This window comes from Salminus brasiliensis, chromosome 17 (assembly GCF_030463535.1).
Source record: "Salminus brasiliensis chromosome 17, fSalBra1.hap2, whole genome shotgun sequence".
In the NCBI taxonomy this organism is placed as follows: domain Eukaryota; kingdom Metazoa; phylum Chordata; class Actinopteri; order Characiformes; family Bryconidae; genus Salminus; species Salminus brasiliensis.
The window spans coordinates 4,297,362-4,308,674 of NC_132894.1; the positions used below are offsets into that span (position 1 = coordinate 4,297,362).

At 42.4% G+C, this 11,313-nt stretch overlaps 1 protein-coding gene across 2 annotated transcripts in view; it reads right to left on the reverse strand.

Annotated features, from left to right (window-relative positions):
- fbn2b (fibrillin 2b) overlaps positions 1-10,825 on the reverse strand; it is a 105,205-nt gene extending 94,380 nt beyond the window's left edge. Inside the window, exons 1-3 of one of the 2 annotated variants that reach the window (XM_072659890.1) lie at positions 10,785-10,825; positions 7,904-8,002; positions 2,511-2,775 (exon numbers count right to left, since the gene is read on the reverse strand). In XM_072659890.1, coding sequence (XP_072515991.1) covers positions 2,511-2,695 — 185 coding nt within the window. In that variant the 5' untranslated portion in view covers positions 2,696-2,775; positions 7,904-8,002; positions 10,785-10,825. Of the gene's footprint in view, positions 1-2,510; positions 2,779-7,903; positions 8,003-10,784 lie in introns of both variants that reach the window. The other variant, XM_072659889.1, reaches the window with a different exon arrangement.
- Positions 10,826-11,313: the final 488 nt, after the last annotated feature.

Below are 11,313 nucleotides of genomic sequence, written 5' to 3' on the forward strand. Positions count from 1 at the left end.
CAATTTAGACGTCGTCTCAACCAGACTAGAGCTTGACCGTGGGCCAACAGCAACAATCTATGAAAATGGGGGTCATTTTGCTAATGACAAGCGAAAAGAGCCCCAGCGACAAGGGAATAGTGGAGATAAGAACAATGTGGAAGTTGTGGAAGTTGTGGAAGTTGCGCAAGTGCAAGTCCTGAGTCCCTCTCAACCGTTCAATGTTTGTGTGTTTGCAGCACAATTGCTTCATATTTCTAAACCGTGTGGAACAAATTAGCACCAGAAGGAACAGTTTCGCATTACTGTCAAGATTAGATATTCACGGACAGTTATACTGGAAAATTGGCCAAAAGATCCAATCGTTTGAAAGGGATGAATGGTGAGCCTGGCAGACCCGGCCTTGGTTCTTGGATTTACAGGCAACAAGGTTCCACGGCACGTTCCTTCTAAGAGCTTGCTTTCGTTACATGTGCAGAAAGTCGGCCACCATCTGTAGACCTCAAACTGACGGACACCACCACCATGGTCTTCTGCGGAACGTAATTACAGACGATAATGTGTAATAGAGGCCTATTTCTGTTTGCCATGCGTTCAGGCTCTTTCTCACCTGCAGCCTTAAAACAAATGTGCTTTGTAGCGCCCTCCCGAGTCGAGGGGGATACCTCATTTCCTGTGGCCGTATGTAAGGGGGGGAGACATAAGCAGGGACAGATGAGAGACTGATTGGAATAACTGATGCGGACATTTGAGACTGGCGAGAACAAGAATCCCTTGTTTTTCCAAAAATGAGAAAAAACATACAGCTAAAGGGCAGTCTGGTGGACCCATACGTCCCTCCCTGCCAGCCCAGAGCCAGACAGGCATGGCGTGAACGTCTGGAAAACTGCCATCGCCGCAATCTCTCGCCCCGTGTTCGTCTGCAGGGCATTTACCCTACCTTTCCAAACAAACCGCTGCAATATGTGTAGAATTCATTCAAGGTGGCCACGTAAGAATGTAAACACTCATGTCATCCCTGCTGAAACTATCTTTAGAGTGTGGTCTGGTCATATCTCTGGCCTGGCTTGTGCACTCAGGTATTCTGACTGATGAAATCCTGCATTCAAATCCAGCAAATAGAGCTAGACGTGACTCTTAAACACGCTTAATAATGCATTCCCCTTATGCATTGCTTTGGCTGTACTCCAAAAAGTCTAGAAGGTATGCTGTAGAAGGTAATGGAAAACCTTACGCAGACTGTCACCAACACTTTTCAACACATGTACACATCCATTGTGAGGTACTCTCTTATTAAGGCCTGCTGCTCAAAGCCATATGGTTTTGTACAGTGCAGTACTGTGTGGTTTGATTTCAGTATGGTGTTATTATGTACACCAGGGTTTTTCAATTAAAGTTCTGGAGGGCTATTGTGGGTAGATGTGTGTGAGCAGGAAAATCACCAAACCTGGCTGGATACTGGCTCTGGAGACCTGAAATTGGAGTGTCCTGCTGCACATGTTAAGTCAATTGGAGTGTCTTCAAGAGTTCTTTGCTCCTCGTAAAGCCACCAAATGTTGACATCAGGTTGGATATTTTCATTTTGGAAGAGTGAAAAGAGGGCTGTGTCCCAATAGTAGAAATACACTTTTCTGACTGCTTGCCTTGTTATAACCCAACCTGGTAGCCAGGGAGGTCTTCCAATGTTAACTGAGGCCATGAGCTACAGATCTTGCAAAATCAAGGCAGAGGAAAAGAAGTTTCATGCTGGTATTTGGACGTGTTCCTCACAGCTCAGATATTTGAGCTGTTTTTGAAGCTCTACACATAATAAGGACAAGCTTCTGCTGGTGCTTTTTGGTGGGTTTTTGTCCCAATTTGGTGCTGCCAATTCGTAACTCCCCCTAGCACTAGCAATGCTCTTGAGACTGGGATGGTAAGGACTTACCACCCATCTCCTTCAATACATGCAAAGCTAGGCCCCACCTCTTTCTGAACTGGTGCCATTGTGGCATACCCAGGCAGTCATCTCCACCACAACAGCTAACAGATGACTTTTGCGGGCAACATCGCTTCAAGAGTGACGAGAAAAGAGAGCGCCATCTACCCACCCGGAGAGAGCATGGGCAATTGTGCTCTCTGGGACTCTGGCCGCTGATGGCAAAGCGGCATGGCTTGGGATTCAAACTTGTGGCTCTTGGGCCATAGCGAAACTTCTGGTTTAATTGTTGCTAAGACACAGCAGTTACCATGCCAACACCAGAAACCACCAGGATTGGTGGAGAGAGTTCATGTTCGTACAAATAGAACAGGGCTACAGAAAAGAATGGTGCATTTCACCCTTCCATAGTAGGCAGTGTATTAGCTTTAGGCTAACATCAGCTTACATGCTCATACTTTCTCACTTCTGATAAAATCATCCATCTAGCCTGTTCTAAAAGCTCCCTGAGTATGAGAAAGGCACTACTTAAGTGATTCCTGACTGTGGTTCTGTACAATCAGTGCATTCAGTTCACATAGTTCTGTTAAATCTTGGTCAGGAAGCTTCTTACCCCCTCAGGGACTCCTGTCCTCTCCTCCGGACCCTCTGCTGGATTTCTCCCTCCGGTTTTCCATTGAATCGGCTAGCCTGCAGACCTCCATCTTCCTGGCCTTGCACCGTCTGGAGAGCTGCCCAGCAGACTGCAGTCCACCCCAGCACCACCCTGGCCAACGTCCAAGCCCCCATTGGCCCCATACAGTCCTCACTCTAACAGTCACTTATCGCCTGGACGTTCCCAAGTTCCACTCGTCCGGTCCGGCTCCACTTCAGGGTAACTGCTGGAGTTCAGAGAGGGAAGAAGAGGACAGTGTTTAGAATGTGGGTCATTATGTGCCTACAGTGCAGGTTTGTCTGGACATTTGCTGCGCTGTTGATCGTCATTTAATCGCTGTTCCCTACACTGGAAAATCAGGAGCACTATCGAACACCATTATAGGGAGCAGGCATTCTCCTGTAATCACTTTTCCTTATTCTGGACCACTAATAGGGAGCAGAAATGGAAGCCTACTCACTATTCTCTACAATGGAGCACTATAAGGAGAATACACATGCTTTCCTAATCACTATTTCCTATATTGGAGACCTAAATTGAACAATATTATCGAGACTAGATATGGAACCCTAATAACTATTCCCTACTTTGTCACACTATGCAGAACGCTATTATAGGGAACAGAACTGGAACCCTAATCACTATTCCCTACATTAGTGCACTACGTAGAACACTATTATAGGGAACAGACATTGAGCCCTAATCACTATTCCCTACATTGCTGCACTATGTAAAACACTATTATAGGGAACAGAACTGGAACCCTAATCACTATTCCCTACATTAGTGCACTATTTAGAACACTATTATAGGGAACAGAACTGGAACCCTAATCACTATTCCCTACATTAGTGCACTATTTAGAACACTATTATAGGGAACAGAACTGGAACCCTAATCATTATGCCCTACATATGTGCACTACGTAGAACACTATTATAGGGAACAGAACTGGAACCCTAATCACTATTCCCTACATTAGTGCACTATTTAGAACACTATTATAGGGAACAGAACTGGAACCCTAATCACTATTCCCTACATTAGTGCACTATTTAGAACACTTTTATAGGGAATGGAAATGGAACCCTAATCACTATGCCCTACTTTGGCACACTACGTAGAACACTATTATAGGCAACAGAACTGGAACCCTAATCACTATTCCCTACATTAGTGCACTACGTAGAACACTATTATAGGGAACAGAACTGGAACCCTAATCACTATTCCCTACACTAGTGCACTATTTAGAACACTATTATAGGGAACAGAACTGGAACCCTAATCACTATTCCCTACATTAGTGCACTATTTAGACCACTATTATAGGGAACAGAACTGGAACCCTAATCACTATTCCCTACATTAGTGCACTATTTAGAACACTATTATAGGGAACAGAACTGGAACCCTAATCATTATGCCCTACATATGTGCACTGCGTAGAACACTATTACAGGGAACAGAACTGGAACCCTAATTAATATTCCCTACATTAGTGCACTACATAGAACACTACTATAGGGAACAGACATTGAGCCCTAATCACTATTCCATACATTGCTGCACTATGTAGAACACTGTTATAGGGAACAGAACTGGAACCCTAATCACTATTCCCTACATTGGAGTCCCATAGAGAACAATATTTTAGGAAACAAAAAAATTCCCTCACAATCACTATTCACTATATTATACGCACTATGTAGGGAAGAGACATTTAACCCTAATCAGTACTCCCTACATTAGGGCACTATATAGAATGGGGAACAGAAATGATTCCCTAATCACTACATTAGAGCACTATTTACAACACTGCACACTTCCTTAAACTGGAGCACTAGATAGGTAACAGAAATGGTACCCCAACTAGAGGAATGGAATGGCCCCAGGAGCTCTAAAGCACAGTATATGTTCAGTATGTTCAGACACTGCTATGAAACGTGGTCTGTAGTCAACAGGGCATTGTCTCGGATGCATCCATTGAGCAACTGATTTAGATTTTCCTGGCTAGCTTGTTTAATGTATTCGTTTTTGTTTTTGGGATATGTCATGTTTTATTTATCAGAGCACTGCTGAACTCATGCAGGCAATACTGTACAGACCCTGCATTGGCCGTCTATATATCTGAAGTGGTCTGAACGGAATGAACTGTGTTTTCCATTACAAAAAGACAAAAATACCCTCAGAAGCTCGGGCACGCTAAAACCAACAATCTGCTTTCGAGTTTCCAACATCACGTGCCATTTCACAACGTTACCCTGACGTGACACGCGCCTGCTGTTTTCCAAATCGGATGTGAGGGAACTCTTGCACTTGGCTAAGTGAGAAGATATGTGTTTATACTGGACACAGGTGTGCTGTCTGGGAGAGGAATCAGAAATGCTGGAGGCATGACGGCACTCAACAGTCCTCAAAGCCACACCCACTTGCAGACTATCTCACTCAGGAAGCGGCGCATCACTGTAGAAGAATGTTAGGATAACATCACTGCGTTTCAATTGAATCATCCCAATTAAAACAAATATCTAAAAGCAAACTGGTGGAAATGACCCTCCTAAATCTCTGAGTGGGAATATGTATGGAAGCAGCTGGTCCACTGAATTACGAGGTCATTAAGGCTAACCAAAATACTTCAGCAAACTAGAACCCTACTCACAAACTAGAACCCTACCAAACTAGCAGTGTGGTAGGTAGGAGGCTTGGGCTCGCGATCAATTCTCACGATCCAGTGACTCTCAAGGGGAAAATGCACACATGACTAAATATCTCTGGTTTGGTACATTGTTGTTTACCACAGGACGTGATAGCAGTGATTCACACCATCATTGTCAAATGTTTGCCATTTTCTCACAGTTTGGTACGGCCAATTAACCCAGCTAGGACTAGCACTTGAAAAGCTAGCTACACTAGGAGGGTAAGGACGAAGCCAGCCGCCGCCTCTTTTCAAACAATGCCGGGCTCGGAGGAAAGCGTCGGGCAGCAGCTAACAGATGCCTGTGCCAGCCAGCAAGGCTTTTCAGAGTAAGGAGGGGAAACAGTACCGTCTATCAAGACGAAGAGAGCCTGACCAATTGTGCTCTCTCCGACACCGGCTGCTGATGGCCATAGTGCTATAATGGCAGCGCATCAGGCCGCTGAGCCACTCTTAGCCTGCTATTTTTAATTTTTCCCATAGATAAAAACTGCTTAGACTAGAGTTCCTAATATGGGCATGACGGCAACTACAAAATGACACAAGAGACACAAAGTCTATGGTTTAACTTCAATTTCTAAAAAATACGTTTTTAGAGAAGAAGAAGTCAATGAGCTAAGACAAGTTTGCCTCTTTAGTTTATTAGTGGAGCTAGGCTAGCGAGCGAGGTTAACGTAGCTCAAATCTACAGAAACTAATTTCAGATAAACGCATAGTTAACAGTAACTGAGATTATGGGTTTTATAACTGTCTAAATCTGAATATCCAGTGAACTATTCCTTTAGCCAACCCTTAGCTAATGCCATAAAAAAATGCTCGCTCAATTGTCTATTATGTCTGTCCAGTCATGCAGCTCTCCACAGCAAAGCAATTTTCGAACTGCACACCAACCCTGTACACTTTTACAAGTCCACCCAGACGGCATTAGTGTTGCATGATGTTGAACAATGGCCAACCCTTCAGCGCTCCCATTAAAAGCGAGACTTTCGACTAAAAAAGGGCCTCCAAAGATTTACAACGGCTAAAAACGAGTTTCAACTTCCAGTGGGCTGCGAAACAACACGCCGCTAAAAGAGTGACCATTTTCCTTTCAGCACGAAGAGCTGTGTAGGAGAGTAAAACCAGCCAAATGTCTCCTCAGAGCTTGGAAGGGTGATCATTTCAGCTGTAGTAACCCTGAAAAACCTCTCCACACTTCAGTAACACAAAGCCAATGGCTGGACAACTCTGATTAGATCAGTTGCCGCGAATTAGGGCTAGCTGACAGCCACAGTGGCTAAGGTTCATAAACCCAGAAGGTGAAAGACAAACAAAGAGTGAGGGTGGAGAAAAAAAAATCAGGAAGAACAAAGAGAAAAGTCCCATCAGACACCAGGCAGACAGATTAATAAGGCTATCAGGCCTACTGGCTGAAAGGTACTCAGACTGAAGTGCTAATTTCATTAGCAAATGAAGGCAGGTGAGTGATGTCCTTTTGTCTTTGACAAGATATGAGTATTCAGAGTGGGGGTGGACTTTTCAGGGGTGGGTGACAGACATTAACAGTCATTCATTTGTTTGTTCTTGACATGAACTGCAGTTATTTTGGTGGGATTTTTCTTTGAGGAACACTGAAGAACTAAAAATGGCTTAAAAATCACATTCTCCTCAATTTTCTGGAACTATGTTGGAAAGCATCCCACACTACACCGATATAACTCCTGCAACACGCAAAAAAACAACCCTTACAACTCCACAAATGATGGCTTTCACAACAATCCTGAATGAGCTGCTGCCTTAGCTTTTTCTTTTTCAGCCTCTGCAAACTTCTTCAATGTTCTCCCATTTACAAACCAGTGGCAAGAATACAACATTATAGTCATGAAGATCAGCTTGAGGGTGAAAGAGTTTGTATGGGTGGAGAAAATCAGTGTAGGAAGAACAAAGAGAAAAGCCCCATCAGCCGTCAGTCAGACAGACTAATAAGGCTATCAGGCCTTCCGGTGAGAAGGTAATCAGACCCAAGTGTTAATATCATTAGCAAATGAAGGCAGGTGAGCGATGTCCTTTTGTCGTAGATGATAATCAGAGTCTAAACAATTCATAGGACTTTTTAAGATGAGTGAAAAAGGGTTTTATGACTAACTTTAATCGCCATTAATTCGTTTTTTGGGGGTTTTTTTTGGTCTACAGTCATTTTGGTGGAGTTTCTTTGAGGAGCCACGAAAAACTTCAACTAAAAGTTGCTGAAATCATCACATTCATTTCAATGTTGGATAAAACCTTAAAAAAACATGCCAGAATAGATCTAATCATGATAATCTATATTTTTTGTTTGTTTCTGATATGGTCTACAGTAGTTTTGGTGGGATTTCGATGAGGAACACTGAAAAACCTAAAACTAAAAGTTGCTATTTTGCAATTGTGGTTGAAACTTTGATGGATACTATGTTGGAAAACACCCCAGAATACATTTATGTGCAAATAAACCCCTAGTAAATACATTTTCCACAACCCATGCAACATGCAAAAAAAAAAAAACCTTGCACAAAAATCCTGAATGAGCTGCTGTCACTACTTTTCTTCCTCCTGACTCTGCAAACGTCTTGATTGTTCTCTTGGTTAAAAACCTTTAAGAAATCTCTTAAAAACAAGTAGAACTGAAGTAGGTTACCTTAAAAGTCTTGAGGTTTGTCCAGCCCCGGAGTCTTGTCCAGCGTGTGCACCGGGATCCGTTATCCGCTTCCCCCTGAATGGGAAACTGCACCGCAGCCTTGTGAGAAAAGAAAAAGTTGGTGAATTACCCTGCTGAGGAAGGGGAGGTGCTTTCTGAAGACTGAGACAAGGGAGGAGGAGGAGGAGGAGGACTTGGAGGAGGAGGTAGGGGAGTCTGGAAGCCTGTGGGCCAAACCCACGCACCCCTTACTGCCAAGACATGATTACACTGTATCACATTTCATGCGCATGCCTAATTGTCTCCTAACTGATTGCTTTTTAGTAATGCTCTATGAACTGACCCGCATTATAAAAGTGCACAGTGTGCTGCAGGCTACGTGTTTTGGAGGACAGGAGTGTGAGGCAGTCGGTTTTAAAGAAAACCTGCACTGGAGGCTGTAATCACAGTAATCACGCAAGACTTTATTTATCTTTAGCTCTGAATGTGCTCTTATTATCTAGTCCTGTTAGAGACTTCTTAATCGTAGCCTTCATAAATGCATGAGGGAAAATTGTACAGTTGCTGATTTGAATTTTTGCTGTGAGGGTATGTGTGTGTGTGTGTGTGTGTGGAGCTCTTAGTGTGAACCAGACGTCCCCAAAATGACATAAAAACATGAACCACTCAACAACAACTTTCAGCGGTGCCGTAGAACCAGGTTTGGCTCTGTAAAGGGCCAACAGGTAATTCTATCAATACTTGGATTCTCCTTTCCATTATATGGAGGCTCTTTGAGGTTCTTCTCATTTCTCTGAAGAGCCATCCACTGAAAGGTTCTAGTTAGGGAACCAAAAGTGGTTTGAAGAGGTTTATGTATATAGTAATGTAAAGGTAAAGATTCTACACCAATATTAAGGTTCCACCATTAAACCTTGGTGGTTCTCTCAGAACCCTTCTCTTTAAGGTTCCTAGATGAACCAAATAAGACATTTAAAAGTTTGCTGAACCTCAACACTATGTGGTTGGTGTGATTTACACCAATTTATAGGCTAAAGAATCGTCCAGTGAATCCAGTAAAAGGTTCTACTGGAAAACCAAATAGGCCTTTAATGGATTTAAAGCCTAAAAAGTCTTCATGTAACGCACAGGTTCTACCAATATGTATGTCCTCTTAGAACCTTCACATAAAATGTCACATTTACAAAAATGGTTGGTCTAAGATTCGCAATTAACTTATCATGGTTTACAGAGAATTAAAGAACCTGTCCATGATGTGAAGGTTCTGTGCCAGTTTGTGGGTTTTTCAGATGTTTCGTGTTTTTTTTTTAACATTAAAAAGTTCTTCACAATCACACCTCTCATTTTTCTAAGAAGTCTACTGAAATGTTCTTAAAGAACCCAAAAGTGGTGCATGGGGTATAAAGGTTTGCATAACCTGGTTTTCTACCAATCGATGGGTTTATTAAAGGTTCTTTGAACCTTAAAAAAGGTTCTTCACACTTCACACATTCCCATTTCTCCAAAGAACCATCCATTGAAATGTTCTTAATGGAAACAAAAGTGGGTTAAAGAGCTTTACATCTTAAAAATAACCTCTTGTAACATAAAGGTTCTAATACAAATATGTAGGTTCTCACTAGAACCTTCAATGTTGAGGTTTGTTCATCTTTTTGTTCAGTGTGGAGTGTTACCAGAGAATTAACAGGTTTGTTAAAATAGTTATTTAGCGACCGATTAAATGAAATATTTCCAGGTTAACTGAAGGAGGATTGCAAAGGTTTCAAGATTTAAAGAATCTGAGCATGACATGATGGATTCTGTACCAGTTTAGGGGGTTTTCCAAAGGTTTCCAACCGTCAAAAAGGTTCTTTCACGTCATTTCTCTAAAGAGCTATTTTATTGAAAAGTCCTTCAGGGAACCAAAAGTGGTTGGGTTGAGGTTTGGAGGTTTGAAGAACTTGTAAATTATGTGAAGGTTCTGTGCCAGTTTGTGTTTTTTTAACAGTTCTTCAAAATCACACATCTCAGTTATCCACCGAAATGTTCTTAAAGGAACCAAAAGTGGTTGATTGCGGTATAAAGGTTGGCATAACCTGGTTTTCTACCAATCGATGGGTTTATCCAAGGTTCTTAGAACCTTAAAAAGGTTCTTCACACTTCACACTTTCCCATTTCTCCAAAGAACCATCCATTGAAAGGTTCTTCATGGAAACAAAGGTGGGTTTAAGACATTTACAGCTTAAAAATAACCTCTTGTAACATAAAGGTTCTAATACAAATGTGAATGTTCTCACTAGAACCTTCAATGTTGAGGGATATGTAGTGACCGATTCAATAAAAGATTCCCAGGTAAACTGAAGGTGGATTGCAAAGGTTTCAAGATTTAAAGAACCTGAGCGTGACGTGATGGATTCTGTACCAGTTTAGTTTTTTTTCCAAAGGTTTGCACCCATTAAAAAGTTCTTAACTCTCACATATGTCGTTTCTCTAAAGAGCTATTTTATTGAAAAGTTCTTCAGGGAACCAAAAGTGGTTGGCTGAGGTTTGAAGGTTTGAAAAACTGTAAATGATGTGAAGGTTCTGGTTTACTTCTGAATCATTTAGCGACAGGGTTCTTATAGGATTTGAGAAGTTTTTAAAAATTTTCTCCACACTGACGCATATCATTAACTGAAAGGTTCTTCGAGGAACCAACAGTGGTTCTTCGAAATCTTTTCCAAACGAGTAAAAAGACCTAAGCTTAGCTTTTGTTTTCCGACGAACGTTAAGTTTAGTGAAGATTTGTGAGCAGAACTTTACCAACACAGAAGGCCAATGGAAGGACTCCCACAAAGGCAGGAATACAAAACAGAGAAAACAGAGTGTGTGTTTGTGGGTGTGTGTGAACTAGATGACATACCCCAGGTTTGTTTGTTCTCTCTGAGTCTTTACTGCTGTCTAACTTCCTCTGTAACACCCAGGGCACCTTGTCCCCCTACCTCTGACCGGCTGGGTGGCCGAGCAGCTGAAGGCAGCCCAAATGCTCACGGCTCCGCCGAACGAAGACACTGATGAGGTGAAACAGCAGGTTTAGAAAACAGTAAAAGTCCAGACTGCACCAAGAATAGCGCCCATCTTTGTTCTCGGGTTACTGCGGCCACTTTTGGGACTTTCATTAGAAGAACACGGCTTAGAAAGTTCATCAAGGGACAGCTTTTGTCTAGAGTTAATCACTGAAATGCCTGTTTGGCAATACCTCTAGTTCTGATTAGGCAATTGTTAAACTAATGAGTGAAATCAGGATAAGACTGCAGTGTGTTCCTGACATTTCGGAGCGCGCCTGTACCCCCGTGTACTGTACCAGCGTTTAATCGCTGCATCCAATGTGCCTGTGGAGTTGCAGGAGTGATTTGCAGGCTGTTTCCCAACCCCCATGGGCCATACTGTGT